The sequence below is a fragment of the Anas platyrhynchos genome, chromosome 4 (genome assembly GCF_047663525.1).
Source record: "Anas platyrhynchos isolate ZD024472 breed Pekin duck chromosome 4, IASCAAS_PekinDuck_T2T, whole genome shotgun sequence".
Taxonomy (NCBI): domain Eukaryota; kingdom Metazoa; phylum Chordata; class Aves; order Anseriformes; family Anatidae; genus Anas; species Anas platyrhynchos.
The window spans coordinates 56263495-56283335 of NC_092590.1; the positions used below are offsets into that span (position 1 = coordinate 56263495).

A 19841-nucleotide genomic window follows, 5' to 3' on the forward strand; every position below is an offset into this window, starting at 1 on the left:
AGGGCAACAGAGTACTTTACTTACCTGTCCTAACTACTTGGAAGTATTAATGATGATCCAGCACTTCTTGGCCTCTCTACCTTAAACTGAATGGTAACTACATAAATAATTTCAGTAAAGCCATTAATACAGATGCTTAGGCAGACACTTACACATCTAAGGCAGGAAGTCAAGCGTAACAATTCATCACACGTTGCCCAAACTTTCTTACAATTGCATGCACTTCCTATTATGAAAGTTCAAAACATCTTTTTGGGCTAATTACAGCAAAACAGCCTATCATTTGCCAGTGGTCAGGCAGCTGGACTGGATCTTTGAATGTCCCTTCCAACTGAACTATTTTATAATCTATATAAATACTCATATATGTATATACATATGTATAGATGTATGTGTATATACAGTCATACAGATACGCTTCTTGAAAATCTGATTAAAAAGATGCATCAAAACTATTTGGAAAGGAGTAGAAAGAAGGAAAGCTTAAATTTATGATTCTGGGATTTCCAGATGGGTTGTGTATCAGGTGCTCTACAGATTCGATAATAAATATACTCCAGAAACCATATGTGAAGCAGCACTACTGAAAGATGACATACAAGAAAATTGGAGTATGTGCAGGAAAACACAAAGTAAAGAACAGATGTTCCCTAAGGAACAGACCAGCAGAAACAAGTGATTTTCCATATGAGAGTATAAATTACACAGAGCCCTGATGTTTTACACTGAAACAGAGAAACAAGGCACATAAATGCTCTTACCTGTCTAAAGAAAATACGGCCTTTGCCTATTTCATCTCATGTCTTACAACCACATAGGACATGCTAGGCTATCTGCCACAGCAATATAAATCATTGTTGAATAATGTGCCCCTTGTAAGGTCTGCTTCAGTGCAGATACTGGAGAGTGGAGTACTACTTTGTCTAATCCCAACCTCCTGCACATTTTAATTGGCTCAGTGAAAATATCTGCATGAATAGATTCTTCAGTCACTTATTTACTCATCAGTTTCCTGAGACTCACTTAAATAATTATTAATTGTGCTTTAAAGATACTTGTAAAGTATCTTTAAATTTATTTATAAGTATCTTTAAAGATACTTATAAAGTATCTTAAGTATAAGTAAAGATACTTATAACGTGTCTTTAAATATCAAGTAAAAGATACCTGGTGTCATGTTCCTTTCCATTTCCCCTGCTCACATTTTGTTAAATGAGAAAAAGCATTCTGTTCTTTCCATTGACATAAACTGCTTAAAGATTTTGACTTGATAACAAAATATTGTCCTTTAATCATATAAACATTTAGCTATGAATATTAGGCTAAAATTTCCTTTTAAGTGTTTGTGAAAAAGTTAATGATTTTCAGATTAGTTCTTCATTTTTTTTTCTCTCTATAAATATACATTGGTTTTATTTTATTTTATTTTTTCTAACATTCTGTGATTTGGCTGTCATGGATTTGCAGATGAGCTTACACCTCCAAGAAGATTTGCATTCACACAGGAGCTGTACTACTATTTACAGTCTTAGGCAGCATTTTCAAGGCTGTGGTTACATGCACGAGAATGACAAGAAAATATTTCAGGTCAGCCGGGAGTGTTTTTGCTGAAGGAAGCTGCATAGCATGTACCTTTGACTGCAACAGCAAAACATCAGAATATCACAAGTGAAACAATGCAGCACTGTTAGACAGACATACTTGCACAAATGCTGCACAGCCACATGCTGCGCTGGAAATGAAAATAATAATTTTTGATTTCCAAAAGCACAGAAATAAAAGTGGTTGTGGGAGATAAGGCCGCATTTTAGAGATAACATCGCACTGTTTTTCTTACACTGGGTGTGGCACCAACTGAACTGATATCGTCAACTTAGGAGCACCTCAGATGCCCCCACTTACTCATCTGAACAGCAGAGGTGAAAGAGCTATGGGTGCTTGCTTAAGAAGAAAACCACACGCTTCCTTAAGTTTGTTTTTCTGTGCTGTTGGTTTTGTTTTTCTTGCCTACATGCTGACTGTTTTTTTTTTTTTTTTTTTTTTTCCTCATTGTATTGGCTGGTAATTTCAGCAGAATATTGTTGTTTAGCTTGCTGGGTGGAATCTTTCATTTGAAAAGGCAGCTTTTGCACGCACCGCCTAAAATCATGGCCTACCTTTGAGCTCGCCTGATCTGCCCAAGGCCAAATCGCAGCGATCACAAATGCTTTAGTCAGACACATCCCACCTCACTTCAGACACTCTCATCTTCAGCCTCCCAGCTGAGCAGCTTTGGGTTCCCTGCAGAGCTGCAAGAGGCAGACAAACCTCTCTGGAGGGTGGTTCAGCACATCTGAAACCTCAGCCATTCCTGCAAGAACCTCCGTGCCTTGTCAATCTCGCACTCCCAGGCAACTGGACTCCATGCTTCAGTGGTACAGGTAGGGAGGATGAGTTTGCAATTTTGTTTCTGCCTACCCCAGTCTGTAACCTGCGTTGTACCACTGGGGGTGTCCCTGATGAACTACCGATAGAAATTTAACCTACTAAAATGGATGAAGCTTCTCCTAGTTCAAGCTGAAGATTAAGGCCTTCAGTTAGCATCTGAAACTGACAGGGAAACTGAGGAACCTGAACACTGTTGGAAGGCATCACCCCACTGGATGCATATAGGTATGTGGAAAAGGCAGCTGGACTCTGCTCATATGCATTAAAGCAGTGGGAGCACACTGTGCTCACTTTCAGGCTTCACAACTGGCACTCCATTTACTTCAGGGCTTTAGCAAAATTACCTTCCCTGCAGCTAAAACAAATACACTGCCTAGATTTTTACCATACTTATACCATCCAGTCTGTAAATCAGAAATAATTCCAATTAAGCCCATAAATGAGACTAGTTTCAGATCTCTTTACCTGAATTGATAAAATGCTTTAATAAAGTAGCAATAGGCATAAAGGCTGTTACAACACTTTATTGGTTCTCAACCTCTGGTACATCATAAGCCCACATTAAAAGACAAAGAAAGCAAATGGGACTACAGTCCCCAAAAGCATGTCCACAGTTCCTCCCATTTGTTACTTACACTCAGGATTCTTAAAAAGGAAGATCTGTAAAAGGGGTTTGCTGCTTCTGCAGCTGTAATGTGCCATCACAAAATAGCTGAGTGACCACCATGTGGTTTCAGGCACAAAAATAGTCTTCCTTGAATCAACTGAAAACTTGAATTATGCAATGAAAAAAAAAAACAACAAAAACATCTTCGGAAGAGATTAACTGTCCTTTTTTATGACCGCAGAAAAGGAAGGCATAACATTAAGCCTTTGTTTTTTTATGTAACTCTTTATTTCATAACAGGGGAATAGAATCTGTAGAGAATGGAGGTGATATTCACATCATTTCAATGCTTCAGTTTGACATTATCTGAAGCGTTTGCATTTCTGTTCAGCACAGACTTAAATTTAAGCTATGCAATGCTGACTAATACACATATCCAAGTTCAGGAACAAAGTGACATTTCCTTCCCTCATACACAAGACAGGAAAACAAAATTTTCAGCATATGGGGAAAACTATGGGTGTCGGTTATTTCCGTGTGTGGTTCTACTTGGTGACGAGCTAGATGAGAAATGTACATAAACACAAAATTACCAAGAAAACAGAATACAATTAAAGCAATGTACGAAAGAGGTGCATTATGCAGCTTTATAATACGCGTTTCAGACCATGTGAATTAACTAGCTGGGCTCTATTTTTATTATTTCTGTTGAATTAGAGGTAATGATACATGACAGCCTAATCAAGGGCACTGGAGTTTCAAAGAACAAAACACGCAAACTTGTGTGGAGTGAAGCGCATGCATACAACATGACACCAAATCATAGAACAAGCTGATCTACAACAGGCTTTCCCTGGAAATGCAGCCTGTTGAGTGCTGTAACTTCTGCAAATACATGAAAGGCATAATTCATCCACATAAAAGAATCTACCATGTGAAAGACAAGGCTTGTAGGAAGATAACAGCTTTCATTAAACCAGCAGGTTCACTTAGTTGGAAAAAATGAACAAACAAACAGGTAAGTTTTCAACCATTCAAGCTGTTCTTTAAAAAAAAAGTCACAAGCTTCAAATACAGACTGAGAATACATTTTGCCCCAGTTAAGCCTTGGGGCTCAGGGTTTGATGTCACTGCTAGGCTGACCTAATGGCTTCCTGGTGCTGGTGAGGGAGCTCCTGCTCCTGTCTGTTCATCTGCTTGCCCTGGCACTTACCTCATTCCATAGCAAATTGGTTCAAGGAACTAAAGAGGCAGAAAATTGATTTTTCTTTCCTCTGGGGTTATTTGTATGCCGATTTAGCTTCCTGAACCGGATTACCAGGTGCTCAGAAAAGCATGAGTGCTGGCACATGGACAAAAAAGAATGTGCAAGGAGAAGAGAGGTGCAGGACTGCACATTTCAGTGGCCGTCAGCCATCAGATGGGCTTAGCTTGCAGGAGGGACCCCATGGTACAGTTTTGTCAGCACTGTTACTAAAACACTGGACTGTATAATTGCTGATTTGGGAAACAATTTAATTTAAAAGAGTAAAAAGATGACAATAACTACAAGTTCTATCTCCAGATCCCACTGAGCTTACTACTCCCTTTCTATCATCCCAGCAACTATTTCAGTGGATCTGCTCCACTGTGGTTTCACAAAGGGGAAAGCCAAACTTCTTACATCTTCAAGAAGAAAACAACCCCCTTTACCTCAGTAACAAGGCAGATTCAATAACTTTCTTAGCGTGACACCTAGTGTCAGACACTGAGCATGGTTCAGGCAGTGCTTGCTGCTTCTCCCAAAGGCACTGTGTTATCAGTTGTGTGGAGGAGCATCACATCAGCCTTTCACAGGCAGAAATGCCAGGGAAAGGGGCTTTGATCCAAAAAACGTCAGTCACTTTAAAGACAACAGACATTTTGTCCAGAAGACAAAACCATCACCAAAGCAATCAATAGCGACATATGAAGTTAGTTACAGAGAGATAAGATAAAATTATACGGAAACTATTGCTGGAAACTAAAATCAGCAATGCTAAACATATAGACATGCAATAAAAATGCTAATCTGTTTGGGAGCTCTAAATCAGGGTTTGATGAATAATGCAACTGGGATCCTTGAACAACCGTTTCAGCTTAGACTTAAAGAGAAAGGAAAGTATTTGGTAAAAGCTGAATGTATTTGATTAGGCCTTTAATATGTTATCTAGTCCATCACAGATGGTTTCTGCTATTTTTACATTGTACAATTCTGGAAAAAAAAAAAAGGAACTGTAAATATTTGTCATGTTTCAGAAGACAAGCAGCTGTGCTATACAGAAACAATGACAGAGACAGAAAAATCACATACTGAAGGTGTTGCTGATAAGTCTAATTCCAGAAAAGCAGCTTTACTTATACCGTTATACCATGCACTAAAGCAATAAGCAACATTAAATGGACTGGATCATGGCAAATCCATTTTCTGATGTAGAACAGGAGATGAAGCTGCTCTGATATTAGTTGAATTGCTCAGATATTAAATAGAGTAACTTTAAGGGGAATAATAAATATTTAATAAAAAGAAGGAAGCTTACAGAAATTCCCAATAGCTTTTTTCCTCTGTTTCTCACTGAATCAGATATATGGCATACCCTGCCCAACATCCTGTCTATTACAGTGGCAGGCAGAAAATACTTTCCAGGATCAAGCATGAATTTCCATAACATACTACTTGGAAATAAGCCCTCCATATCAGGAATATACACTATTACTTGCTGTATTGATTTCCTAGAGCAAATCTAAGATTATGTATGTAGCATTTTAAGTTATCTTGGGTTCTGTGAACTGTATTAAAATGTTTGATTTAGCAACCCAAGTAATAAATTCAAATGCTGTTAATTAAGACTTAGTATCCACATCAGCCTTAGAATATCTTATAAGGAAAACCAGAGAGACCTAGTATATCTGACTATAGGATAGTTGAATGTCAATTGTTTTCCGCTTCATTCAATGCCTATTTTATTTAATAAATTCATACAGAAAAGCTAGATCCACAGTTATTCCATCAGAATATGGGAACTCAATCCTACCCTGACCCCTGGGTCAGAAAGTTTGTCTAAGTTGTAAATTCCAGGAAAAACAGCAGAAGTGCTGCTGTACATATAGACATTGGTTTTTACACTCTTTCCCAATTGCAATAATTGACAGCTAAAAATTTTGTTTTTGTTTTGTTTTCTGCTTGCGGATGCTCCTTTGCAACTTGAACTGTTCCAACCATGCTCATTTTAAAATAACATCAATGCTGCAAATATATACATGGTGATCATATGCCTATTTTAAATAGACGTCACACAACCTTATCAAGTCAGACTGCCTAGACAACAAAATTGTTTGCATATTTATACTCACTGAAAATCAGCAACAATGCTGATAGAGTCAGGTGGTATTTAACGTCAATGAAGCATGAGATTTAAATGTACATGAACCAGTATTTATATGGCCTATAAAAAAAGATCATATCATAAAATAGCCTATGGAAATTCACAGATATACAATGCTGGCAGCAGCTTTCATGGACAGAAGCAGCAAACAGCTGTAAATAGTATGTCTTGTTTACTTATTAGGGAATAAGAAGGGATGGAAGAGATACAATGCACATTATTGTTCGTCTCCCAACAATACTGTTTTCCAACAGTATTCATCACTTTCAGGCAAGCTTGTGTCAGTTTTGCAAGAAAATATCCATGCTGCTCCACAGAAAAAGTATACGCTTTGTGATATTAACTGATTGCTCTGTGAAGCCGAGACTGAAACAGAAGATAGTAAGTGGGATTGCCACTGAAAGCCTGCAAAAACAATGTCTGTTTGGTAGTAAATTAGAACTCACAAGGAACATTAGAATTTCCATCTGATATACTACTACTTACTGCAAAACCTGATCAGATTATAAATGGGGCTATCTCATAGGCAAAAGTGAATCACCTAGAAGAGCTGTTTTCCAAGAAACCCGTTACTGCAGCTATAAAAATGAACTGAACTAATCCATCACCATTACAATTTCAACTGATCAACTGCGGAATTACTTTCATGCACATAACTTGACCTCTTTTGTTATTTACACTAGGCTAAATTCTTTTCAGAATGCTGTTGTAGCTATGCTGTTATGTTGAGAATGTGTGAGAAGCAAGGCCCATAGAAATCTGTGAAAGCAGTATCTTTTATTACACCTACTAATGCTGCTGGGAACAAAATAAGCAAAGTTTTCAACACACAGGCTCTTCTACAAGTCTGAAAGAGACGCACTGAACTTTATGGTTTAATAGAAACTGCCAACACTTATGCAGTTCCACAGCTAGTTATGCTGTCCTTGTCCCCATCTGTATGCTCCCGTCATTTCCCTCACACTAGCAGTAGCATTTAGGTGATTAAAATGTGAACCAGATTAAGGAATTTACAAATGAATCCAGGTGAAGAACCAGCTCTCACTTCATTGGTACTTTCAAAATCAGTCCCAGAATCCAGCTCCCTGCACTGCTACACAAAGGCTATCATTAGCATAGGAGAAGGAAAAATACATTGGTAGTGCAGGGCAGGCCTGCCCCTTTCAGCAGGAGCCTTTATTTACATCAGTTTAAAGACATTTTAGAAACCCATTCTAAGTTTATTAGTCGTGTTAACTGGACGACTGTCTGACAGAAAAGATAATTATGAACTCCTGAGTGTGGGTGTTACTGAAAGAAGAGATGATAGGGAAGTTCCCTCCTTCTCTGAGGGATAGACAGAAATAATTTGTTGCCCATTGAACAAAAAAGGATCAGGAGGAGAATTATTTAACCTTATATGGGATCACAAACCCCATAACTCCATTAAATTCATTATTTTTAGTAACTAGCGATCAAGTTTAATTCCGAGGTTCATCCTTTGAAGGTATTTTGTGGATCCTTGATGAGAGCTCATTAGCTAACAGCTTAGCAGCTGTTTTGTGAGAAACAATTTCCTGCTGCTAACTATCTATTGCATGCTTCACTTCTTGTCTGTGTGAGCTTTTAATGGGTATAATGATTAAGTTTTACCCGAAGTCTATGTGAGTATATTTTGGGCTGACATACCGTTGGAAATGAGCATACAGGGAGAGGGAGTACAGGGTCTATGTTTTGATATGCTGTTTCACTCCCTGAACTCTGGTGTGGTAAGATTACCAGCTTCACTGTGTGTCAGTGAAAGCCAGAGTAATTTATGAGAAATGAATTCATATTGTGCAGTTAGAAGTTATAATGCATATACCACAAACATGCATGTGCGTGATTTGGGGATGGAAGGCTTTGGCTTCAAAACCCACAACTGATAGTCACTGCATCATACTATGCACCCTTTCTGTGAGGCAGACACAATGATAAGTCACTCACTTTACAAACTAACCTATTACATTGTCCATAATTTGACCTGGACAAGTATTTACGTGCCCTGACAGTTTAGGAAAGTCCTTCATCCTATTAAAAAAAAAAATCATGGCACACTATCAGTTTGCCAAGCTTATCATGAGAAAACTGTCTACAAATCTTATTAATCAAGACAACTAGTTTTGCCTTTAGATGTTATTTTTAAGATACGACATTAACATGTCTAACAGCATATTAAAATTATTTCCATATCGCTTACTGACTAAGCACTTACCCACTGTGGCAGAAGCTGATGACAGGAGAGACTTGCCCCAGGTACCCCAAGCTCCCCATCTACTTGCTTTAGATGAGGAGTCTGTGGCCTACAAGAACAAATATATTACTTTACTGTCTAAAAGTCATGTTATCAGTGATACCTTCTGAAGAATGATTCTTTAGAGTCAAAATATACAGAGAAATAGCCCTGAACGACTACTGACAAAAACTTTGTTGCTAGCTCCTCTAACAGATGCTCAAATTTTTTTTAGCAAAGTAGTCCATGCATAGAGGTATCATTCTTATTACAGTGCAGGACTGTTCTATTCCTTCCTCACTTTTTCTTCCCTCCAGGAAGAGACCATAGTCATCAAGCTCACTCCAAATCTGTGACACTGATAATTTGGCTATTTCAATACAAAGTCAGGCTAACTCAGAGTCTTCTGTAGTGGGTTAAACCAACCCCGCAGGCTTTGAGCTGAAAGGTCCTGTAATGGGTTCTGCAGGATCTGCTGTTGTACGGTACCTTCTAGCTAAGGAATTGCAATGTTTGACTGGGAATAATTGACTGTGCAGTGAACATGTGTCTACAACTGCAGTAAGAAATAAGAGTGTCTGTACCGAGGATTAGTTAAGAATTCGGTGTCACAGTCAAGTGTCATTCTAGCTTATTTTGCATATACCGTCCCTGGACAGACATGCGCTTCTCTAGTTCTATTACAATGACCAATTTATATTGCCTCCATGTTCAGAGTTTGATCACTAGAAGTCAAATTTTAAAATCTTTTTAATTCCTAAAAGAGCAACAGATTCTTAATGGGATCCTAATCACTTACAGACAGTGCTAGGTTGGGTATTATGTGAAATCTAAATCTCTGTGCACAATAGGAAGCTTAATTCAAAGCACCTATTCCTGAGGGCACACAAAACTCTAGAGATGTCTTATGGACGTCCTAATATTTCTTCAGGCACCTAACCTTATAAAGCCATGCAAATGTATTATGGTTATTCTTTGGGACAGGCAGGCATCCATCTCCTTTTTTTTGTTCCATAGGGAGACAAAGCTAGAGGCTTCTCTGCCTCAGTCTCCTCATAGGTGTAACCCAGTAGGTGTGCACAGGGAATTCCTAACAACTGTGTTCCATCAAAACACAGCCAGAAGAGGTGCTGCCCACTTTTTTCCATTAATGTGTGGAATTGAGCAAGTATCACTACTCCATATTTAAATCATACTAAGAAACTGTTGTCTCAACTGCATGTAACTTACTGCCTCTGCACAGTTAACTCATGAACAAAAGCTGAAGTATCCCAAGCAGCTCTGCACTGTATACATCCCCTGTAACCTCTTGGAGGCAGGGCCCTGTTACTGGTAGTGGGACTAAACAAATGCATTTGAACCTTTTCCAATTTGTGGATACCTGAAAATGTTCCAGCAGGGATATAAATAGAGAAATTCAACTGTTCCTAGTTTCCAAAGGCTTGGTGCTGCAGTCTAACTGATTTTATTCCCATGCAGGTTCTCTGTACGTAACTCCTTATTTTTTTTCTAAAAAGCAGTATACAAATTTCACAAAACTCTGTTCTTACAGAGCAGGGAGGGAAGGACATTTATGGAAATGAAAATATTACTCACTGGACTGCTTTGTTCAGGTGGTGTTTCTTCAGATTCAGGTTCTGCATCAAGGCTTACTGTCTCAATGCACTCAGTGGGCATATCTTCAGCCAGCTCTCCACTGGAAGGCAAATTTTCAGCTATTTTTTCAGTCAAAGGATTTTCATTAATAAATATGCCTCCTTTCTGTCCATTACTGGCACTCTGAGCAGCCTGTCCATGTTCCTCATGTGAAGACGTAGGCAAGATCTCAGCCTCCACAAGGTCTGGTACTGACTCGTGAGGCAATACATCATTGCTTGGCATTTCCACTACTTCAGGCTTTTCTTCAGGTGGGATGCCATCACCTAAGTCTTCAGACATTTTCAATTCTGAATACAGAAAACAAGGTAGACTTTTTAGATGAATAATCATAAAATATGGAGTGTTTCCCAAAAGCTACTGCTGAAAAACAACATAGCCTTGATGTAAGGTCTCCTGAAGCACGGAGCCCTGTGGTACATACAGCATGTTGACCCTGACACAATTATACCTTGAATACTTGATTCACCTTGCAGGACTGCACTCTAGTACAAAGAGCAGCATTTTTCTTTTGTTTTCCAAAATACTTCTTGTTGAGGGAGAAAGCACATTCATTTGCCTGGATAAGTCAACTATAAGAGCTTCCCCATGGTTAATTTCTATGTTCCTTATTAGATGTATAGATAGGATACTGGAAAATGTGATAATCTGAGCTGCAATGCCTCTAGAACATAATGGCCAAGCAGCTCTTGCACTTATTTTCATCACCTCCACTTACACATGTTCCTATCATCTTCTGAATGATAGAGAGGAAGATGCCAAGGAGCTGAAAAAAGCACCAGTAAAAACTTCAGTAATATTAATATATTGGAGATGGGTCATAATTTGAAGACACAACTGGCCAGGGTCCCTGCAGCCAATTCACAGATAGGAAACATTTGCTGCTCACATAGAGTCTGTACTGCTTGTCTCAAAAGCTTACTGTTTGGGGAGCACAACATCTCTCACCTATTCCTATAACGTCAGGCATCAGTTCTGTGTGATTAAACTTCAATTCTGAAGCCAAGGCAAGCTTGCATGAGGTACAGTTATTGATGCATTTCCAAGCATTTTCCACAACATTGTAGTCATTGCACGAAGGACCCACACAAAGAAAGAAATGGCCATGGAGTAAGCTCTGCAGCTGATTAGGAAGCTTCACTGGCAGAGTCCAAGAGCACTGGACTTTAGTAGCGATTACTACTATTTACTTGTTGACAATAATGGTATGCCTGGCACTGTACTTGAAAGACAAACCTTGACAGAGGGCTGTCATTGCAAGGTCTTGTCTACATGCAGAGCTGAGTGGAAGAAAATAAACTCAAGCAACCTTGTCTGCTGATGCTGTCTTTTCACTGACTCCCATTTGAACTAAAAACAGTCCACAACTTCGTACCTGTTGGAATGACTGAGGTTCTAAAAGAGACTGGCAAACAAGAAAAGAGGGTGAAAAGCAGAATATAACTGGGATTAGTAAGACGCCTGCCTGTCAAGCATGTACTTATACTAGTACCTTTTATTGAAGTCTATAGAACCATGTACATCTGTGGCCTTAGCAGCCTGTTTATCTAATTTGAATTAGAGCAGCTGTTTGAACAGTACCAAGAATAGCGTTTAGGATCAGTGAATGAGAGGCATAAATAAACAAATACTTGATGCCACTTACATTACTTTAGCTTACGCTGTAACTTAATTATCTTTAGCAAACATGCATTTACAAGTCAGAATATTTACATTTGCTGCAAACATTTGAAGTTTTCTATTACAAATACAGCAAATACCATCAAATAATGTAGGCAAATATTGCTATAATTTTACAGCACTCTGTGTGATGGGTAATATCACCACAAGAAAATGTTTCTATTTGTGTCAGTTATGAGGATCCTCTACTAAACCCAGTAAAACCTGTAGATACACATATCACGGTTTCGCATCGGGATTGGATCTGGATGATCAAATACCCGACAACACCACAAATTTTAAAGGCTCACATGTGCACACAGATAGTGGGAGGACTGGTTCATCTCTGGGGACCACCGCGGTCCCTGCAGTCCTCTGCTAAGCCTGCCTTTGGGGACCAGAACACCTAACAGCAAACTCCTAAAATCAGTCAGAAACCAAGAAGCCATCCACTTGTGCTTGACCCTAGGGCATGGCGTCGCTGCGGGCTGTACCGGCATGACATGACCGTGACAGCTCTGTCATGAGGGAGCCCCTCTCCCCTTTGGGATCCAGAGGAAGGCATCGAGGCCAGCTCTAGGCGACCACCAGCCCGGTGACCACCAGCACCTCTGAGGTGCGGCGGCCGCCTGTGGAGTTTCATCCCGCCCCAAAAGCGACTGGCACCACCTCACTCAGGAATAACTCGATAACTTCTTTTTTGTCTGTTTTTGCCCCCCAGGGGCAATCCCCACGACACCACACTCCCCGCCGGGTCGCTTTTCCCCCATGGGCAGGGCGAGGCAGGAGCAGCCGCTCCCTGAAACCCGCAGCTTCCCCCTTCTTCTTCCTCTTTTTTTTTTTTTTTTTTTTTCTTCGTCTCTTGGTTTAAACCCCTCCGGGCTTGAGTTGTGGGTGAGGAGCCTGCGGGAAAGTGTCAGGAAACCAAAACAACCCAAGAAATCGCCGTGCTCCTTACCGCTCAGCAGTCCCCTTGCCGGCGCGCCCCCTGCTCCTTCCCCGCCCCGCCACGTCGGCAGCAGCGGGGGGAGGAGGAAGCGATGGCCGGGCGGCCATGGGCCGGCTCTGCTGTGCTGTGCTGTGCCGTGCCGGGCCGCTGGGAGGAGGGAGGGCTCTTCCCTCAGTCCTTCTCCCTCACGTCCCTCCAAAGCGGCTGCCTGTTGTGCCCAGGGCTGGAGGCTATGCCGGCAGCACTGCCCCGCCGCAGGCAGAGTCACCCCAGCCACCATTACCAACCCCTTACAGCCCCGCTTGTCTCAGGAGGCAGAAAGGGGCTGAAATATGCGGCTGTAGGATTGCACTGCTGGGAGTTGGCCTTTCAGGTGACACCCTGCACCTTGGCTGCATATCTAGGAAATGCAGCCGAAAGTAGCTGGGAGGTGCGTACACAAACTTCCAGTAAGTGCCTGCGGTGCTGCCCGCCGCTCTGTGAGGAGCCCTGGTTTGGCTCTTGGCAAACAGCTTGCGGTTCTGGTCACTGTCGGATCCCTCACGCCTGTTCCTCTTTTTGCTGCTTCGTTTTCAGGCAAAGCATACCCTCTTGCAGTTCCAGGATTTGTTGCGGCATCGTTTCTGTCACCAGACTTCCTTTGCTGGAAAAAAAAAAAAAAATTGCTGTTGGTACAGGAAGCATAACAAAACTTCTTATGAATCACTGAGGAGAGCTGCTGTAGGAGGTCATGAAGTAAAACCTCAGTTCTCAGAAGCGTGCCTCACAAATGAGGATAAAGCTCCATGACTTAGCAAAACAATCTGAAGTATCCCATTAAGGTAGGTGATAGCAGAACACGTGCTCGTATTTCTAAACAATAAGCTTATTTTTAGGTGTTTCAATGAGAATGTAAGTATCAGGGCATGCTGGAAGTTCTGGTGTCTTTTAGGTTGATTAATGTGTAGATGTATTTATTAGGATTCACAAGTTCTTTTTAAGGGAGCTTGTGATAGAGTAAAGGCATTGTTTTTGTAGGAATCATAATAGATGAAGCTCAATAGTTGGGGGTTTGTTTTTCCTTCTCATGACTGGTAATTTTGACTATAAAATAGATCTTGCAGTAATTAGTCAGTATTGCAATAGGAAGTTGCTACTCAAGGATGAAAGAACATTGTAAATGTGTGTATATGTCTGTCTGTGAGATAGGACGTTGTATGAGTTTCCCGAGTTCCTAATTGGCTTCACTGAATTTAGCACTTGTGTTTACTAGTTTTCTTTCTCTTTCACTTTTCAGTAATTCATTTTGCTTGTATTTTCTCACTGCGGAAATGTTGCAAATGGTTTTGGAACAGAAAAATTAGTGCAGAAAATGAGCAATAAACAAAGATAGAACACTTCTACTCACCTTGGATTTCACTGAAGTCTGTTATCACTCTGAGTGCGATCATCTTCCTAACAGGTTCTTGGTAGGCTTCAGAAGAAAAAAAATATTGCCTTTTAGTAAATAGTTATATACATTTTAAAAAATGGAAGGAAACAACTTCATTATATGACTTAATTTGGCTACTTTTATCAAGTCGTTTGGGGAATATATTCATCTTCAAGTGATTGCACTAGAGTGGTAAATGAGGACTAATGGCATGCAATTTATGGTAAAATTTTAACATATGCTTAATCTTTATAGTATGTAGACAGAACAGGAGAACTCACACTATGCCAGCAGCCAGTATACTGTCATTTAATGAAGCAGATAGAGCCTGTTGTTGGTGACTAATTTATGGCCGTTTTTTACATTAACTAAATGTGCATCTGATTCTGTATTCAGTAGAATAATGCCTGTGTTACATTCAGGTGGTTAAATTGTTATATTCTAAAACAAGAGTGAACATTTGGTATAAGCAAGGGCTTACCGCAAGATTTTACCTCTTCAGTCAGGAACAGACAATAGTATGGCTTGTGTGTAACAATGGTACAAAGTGTCACTTGCAAACTAGATGTGAATTCTCTTGTTTATATTGACAGAAACAAAGTATCGTATCATAGAGTACCACCATAAGGCTTATCAGCGTGACAGTGGAGAGTATGAATTGCCCATGTTCTGTTTTGTGTCTCTCCCATCTTTCCCTTTCTTTTTTGGATAACTTGTTTTCACGTGTAGCTGTGAAATGAACTATGATGTATAGAATAAACTTGAAACTGAAAAAGTAATTTTTAAGATTATTTCCTCTGATTCCAGACTGACTGAAATGTTAATACACAATAGTGTTATAAATGAAGTCTCAACTCAATCTGAATTTAGTAGTATTTCTAAAAGGCAAGTAAACAGTGCTGGGTGCGCAGGGAGTCTATGCTCTACCAGCACTCACAGACGAACCTTCTACATATACAGAATGTTGCTTTTACATACTAAACCTGAGTACGGCTTTACATATGTACAATCAGAAAAGGTAATGTCCATGACTGGGGGAGCATAGTTGGCCTGGCTGAAGTGCTACCATATCTTCCATGACTTATAACAGTCTTCATTTTCCATTCCTTTTCTTGATTACAAACTCCGGAGACTTCCAAGGCTAGTCGTGAGAACAGTAGGTCTTGCTTTAAATTGTCAAGCAACTCGGTCTTCAGGCCTTATATATCCTATTCCTCCCAGATCGAAGGGAAACAGATCTGGCTCCTTTTCAAGGCCAATAGGCCTGGGTCAAAAGGCACGTCCAGGTCACCAGAGGGCGTAGCAGCAAAAGCCTTGGATGGCTGTAGCAGCAGAGGGGCCCATGGCGTAGCAGAAGGATCAGTAAAGGAGCCCGCAGCTCCCTCACTGTCTGGCAAACCACACGTTTCTGACTGTGGTCCCACAGGGCTCTTTAAGGCCTCAGAGATTGCTCGCCAGGTGCTGAGCAGTCCCACCGCAACCTTGTCGTTTTTAGTAGCAGAGTCCCACACCTTGACCTCAATTTGGTCCCATATTTCAGGCTCATAAACTGTCCGATTGTCAATAAGGAGAATAAGTTGCAAGGTTACCAGGACAGTCTTTGTTCCTAAGGACGTACATGTATGATTCCCCACAAAGTGCAGCTGCTTACCAGCGAGGGGCAGCTGTGTGTGTGGCTCCGCTTCTCTCAGCTTGAGCTTCTCTCCAGCTCCGGTGTGCCATTTCCAGCGACTTTCTGTGCGAGCTTCTCTGAGCGGTTTGCTGACCTTGGCTGAAGCTATCTTCATGGGGCGATCAATGTCCCTGTTCCCGTCCTGGTCTCCGTTCTGCTAGCCTGTTCCTTTTCATTCCTTCTTTCTACTTCTTTATTGATGCCATAACTTCATTATATCTTGCTGCCTTTTTTTTTCATTTTGAGGACAGGCTCCCCTCTTCTACCCTTCTCCCCACAGCAGTCCTTTTCAAAAACAACTTTTAATCGGTCAAACAAATTTGTCTGGCAACAGCAAACACCCAGAAACTTCCATGCCTTAACGGCTGGAGGAGAAGAAGGAACCCAAGACTGCATGGCATCTCCTGAATCACCCTTCTTTGTTCCCTCTAAGCTCTTTTACATTCCTGATGGCCTCATCGTGAAGAGTCTGATGTTACCATCAACCTTGGGGCTTGCTGACCCCCATGGCCACACTTCCACATCTCCCCCTTCTTTATTAATATCGACCATTTTCTTGACACGAATTATTACTCCATATAGCACAATAGTATGCTAAACCAGAACAATAGATTAGTTCCATTGGAGTTAGTTCCATATTCAGACCTCAGCTAAGATGGACTTTCTGACCAGTGTCGTACAGAAATAAAGAGAGACTGGTTTATGTCTTTGCTAGGGCAATAACCCCAGTGTTTGGCATTCAATACTGAAGGTGCTGTTCTGTTTTAACTCAAAAATAAAATAAAAATAAATATCACCTTACCCAGTGTTCTCATCGTGTCCGCTATTTAACCCAATCAAAACACTGCTGTGGAACAGGAGAGAGATATGGTTCCTGGGTTTTTGCCTGCTTATCCTATCATAAAGCATGAAAATACACCATCAAATAATAATTAAATAATGAAGGAATGTCTTAATTAAATAATAAAATTATTTAATAACACTTATTACACTTATTTAAATAATAAAATTAAGTAAACAGTTCAGGAACTCCTCTCGTGAACGATAATAGGCTTATAATAATCCCTTTCCGAGTCAAAGGGAGAGGCAGAAAGTATGAACCTTAACAAAGTTGGTCTTTGATGGCTGTTGGATAGACGCTTAATGATACGATATGTTTTTCTTGTTGTTGTTACAGGATAAGAACAAAGACGGATGGATAAATATTGAGCATTGGCAAGGAACCATAAACCAGTACGGCAAAGAAAATGAGAGATCTCCAGAACTTTTTTGTTTATGAGTGTCTCTTTGTTTTAACTTTTTGGAACAATATCAGCCTGTCTGTGGAAGATGAACTCTTTACACCTGTTTCTAATAATTTTCCAGAAGGTGGTTCTGAGAAAAACATCATGAGCCTTCCACTGTTGTATAATCATCATCATCAGCAGTCCAAAGCTGATTACAATTGGGTTGTAATAGAAAACACTACAGAAAGCCTGTCATTGTCACAAATCACTAATAGCAATGTAAAAAAATTAATAACTTTGTTGTCTGATTTCGGAAAAGGCTCCAGGCTACAAAATCTGACACTGACGAATGTGTCAGTGGACTGGAATATTTTTCTTGAACTTCTTCAGACTATATGGCAATCATCCATTGAATATTTCAATATCAACAATTTTACACAATTGTCGAACATTGAAAAATATAACTTCAGGTATTCGGGTACTTCCATGAAAGCACTGGCACTGAAGAACATTTTAGTCACAGATCTGTACTTTTCACAGGATGACCTGTACCGGATACTTGCAGACATGAACATTGAAGCCTTGACAGTAGCAGGATCCGAGATGATACATATGCTATGTCCTTCATCTAACAGTCCCTTTAGATACCTAAATTTTATAAACAATGATTTAACCGATCTGCTTTTTCAAAACTGTGACACATTAATTCAACTGGAGATATTTATCTTACAGAAGAATAAATTTGAGAGCCTTTCCAAGGTGAGCTCCATGACCAGGTACATGAAATCACTGAGGTATCTGGACATGAGCAGCAACTTGCTGCGTACCGATGGAGCCGAGGAGCACTGCCAATGGACTGAGTCTCTGAAGGAGCTGGACCTGTCCTCAAACCAGCTGACAGAGTCCGTGTTCAGGTGCTTGCCGGTCAATGTCAACAAACTGGACCTACACAACAACCAGATCAGCAGCGTCCCCCAGGGGATTGCTGAGCTGAAGTCCTTGAAAGAGCTGAACCTGGCGTCGAACAGGCTGGCCGACCTGCCGGGGTGCGGTGGCTTCTCGGCCCTGGAGATCCTGAATATGGAGATGAACTCGATCCTCACCCCTTCCGCCGACTTCTTTGAGAGCTGCCAGAGGGTGCGGGAGCTGGAAGCCGGGCACAATCCGTTCAAGTGCTCCTGTGAACTGCAGGCCTTCGTGCGTCTGGAGAGGCAGTCTGGGGGGAAGCTGTCCGGCTGGCCGGAGGCATACGTGTGCGAGTACCCCGAGGACCTGAAGGGAACGCAGCTGAAGGACTTCCACTTGACGGAGCTCGCTTGCAACACGACCCTGTTGCTTGTGACGGCTCTGCTGCTGACGCTGGTGCTGGTGGGGGTGGTGGCCTTTCTGTGCATCTACCTGGACGTGCCGTGGTATGTGCGCATGCTGTGGCAGTGGACGCAGACGAAGCGCAGAGCTTGGCATGAGTGCCCCGAGGAGCGGGAAACCGTCCTGCAGTTCCACGCCTTCATTTCCTACAGCGAGCGCGATTCCGTGTGGGTGAAGACCGAGCTGATCCCGAACCTGGAGAAGGGGGAGGGCAGCGTCCAGCTGTGCCAGCACGAGAGAAACTTTGTTCCCGGCAAGAGCATTGTGGAGAATATCATTAACTGCATAGACAAGAGCTACAAGTCAATCTTTGTGTTGTCTCCCAACTTTGTACAGAGCGAGTGGTGTCACTACGAGCTCTACTTTGCCCATCACAAGTTGTTCAGTGAGAACTGCAACAGCTTGATCCTGATTTTGCTGGAGCCTATTCCTCCGTATATTATCCCTGCGAGGTACCACAAGCTGAAGGCTCTCATGGCAAAGAGAACGTACCTGGAGTGGCCAAAGGAGAGGAGCAAGCGTGCCCTTTTCTGGGCTAACCTGAGGGCAGCTATTAACATTAACCTGCCAGTGGCTGAGGGGCAAAGGTGTGGAGAAAGGGATTAAGAACCTTTCTAATGCAGTTTCTTCTTCTTTTATTTTTTTTTAATGAAACAATAAATACTTTATGATTTCTATTTGTTGTCAATATATTTCACTTTGTGTTATAGAATACTATTTCTACAGAATTGTCTATGCTGCCTTACTAGAGGAAAAATTTAGCCCAGTTTACTGGAAGTCACTTGAGATTGACACCAAGATATAAACGGACGTGTTTTTTGAAACTGTACTTGAAATATTGTAGTAACTATTTCTCAGTGGAATAAAATCTGGAGCATTTGGTATAGTCCTGTAGAAGAGGGACTGAATTGCTGGTGACTTCAGATAACTACATTAATCATAAGGCTTAGACCTGCTGGTCATAGGACTCTGTTAAAATTAGGTTGCAAGAAAGAAAATTGCGTGAGACTGCTGCCTGGGGGGAGGAGGTGGAAGAGGGTGGATGGCCTTTTGGGTTTCTTTCCTTTGTTTCTCGCTTCTCTAGCTTGTTAGGAATAGGCAATGAATGGGACTGTCTCCCTACTCTGGCCTGTCACGATCATTGTTGAGCAATCTCCCCGTCCTTATCTCAACCCTCAAGCCCTTTGCATCCTCTTTTCTCCCTGTTCCTC

At 41.2% G+C, this 19841-nt stretch overlaps 2 protein-coding genes across 7 annotated transcripts in view; one reads left to right on the forward strand and one right to left on the reverse strand.

Moving 5' to 3' along the window:
- FAM114A1 (family with sequence similarity 114 member A1) overlaps positions 1-13233 on the reverse strand; it is a 35732-nt gene extending 22499 nt beyond the window's left edge. For 2 of the 3 annotated variants that reach the window (XM_038178026.2, XM_005030905.5), the window contains exons 1-3: positions 12963-13233; positions 10286-10635; positions 8672-8759 (exon numbers count right to left, since the gene is read on the reverse strand). In XM_038178026.2, the coding sequence (XP_038033954.1) occupies positions 8672-8759; positions 10286-10635; positions 12963-13233 (709 nt within the window). Of the gene's footprint in view, positions 1-8671; positions 8760-10285; positions 10636-11581; positions 11730-12962 lie in introns of those variants that run through there. The other variant, XM_038178027.2, reaches the window with a different exon arrangement.
- On the forward strand, positions 2124-19514 carry LOC106020465 (toll-like receptor 1). Of its 4 annotated transcripts, none has more exons than XM_038178029.2 (3): positions 2124-2420; positions 13530-13774; positions 17214-19514. In XM_038178029.2, exon 3 carries the CDS (start codon positions 17284-17286, stop codon positions 19234-19236), a length of 1953 nt encoding a protein of 650 aa, XP_038033957.1. In that variant the 5' UTR covers positions 2124-2420; positions 13530-13774; positions 17214-17283; the 3' UTR covers positions 19237-19514. The 4 variants fall into 4 exon arrangements, with proteins under 4 accessions (XP_038033957.1, XP_038033958.1, XP_038033956.1 ...); XM_038178030.2 differs by lacking the exon at positions 2124-2420 and adding an exon at positions 2508-2652; XM_038178028.2 differs by lacking the exon at positions 2124-2420 and adding an exon at positions 13244-13383.
- The last annotated feature ends 327 nt before the right edge of the window (positions 19515-19841 follow it).

Bases quoted from the DNA above. Each gene is read 5' to 3' on its own strand.
- LOC106020465 (XM_038178029.2), top strand. From the start codon at position 17,284: ATGAGAGATCTCCAGAACTTTTTTGTTTATGAGTGTCTCTTTGTTTTA.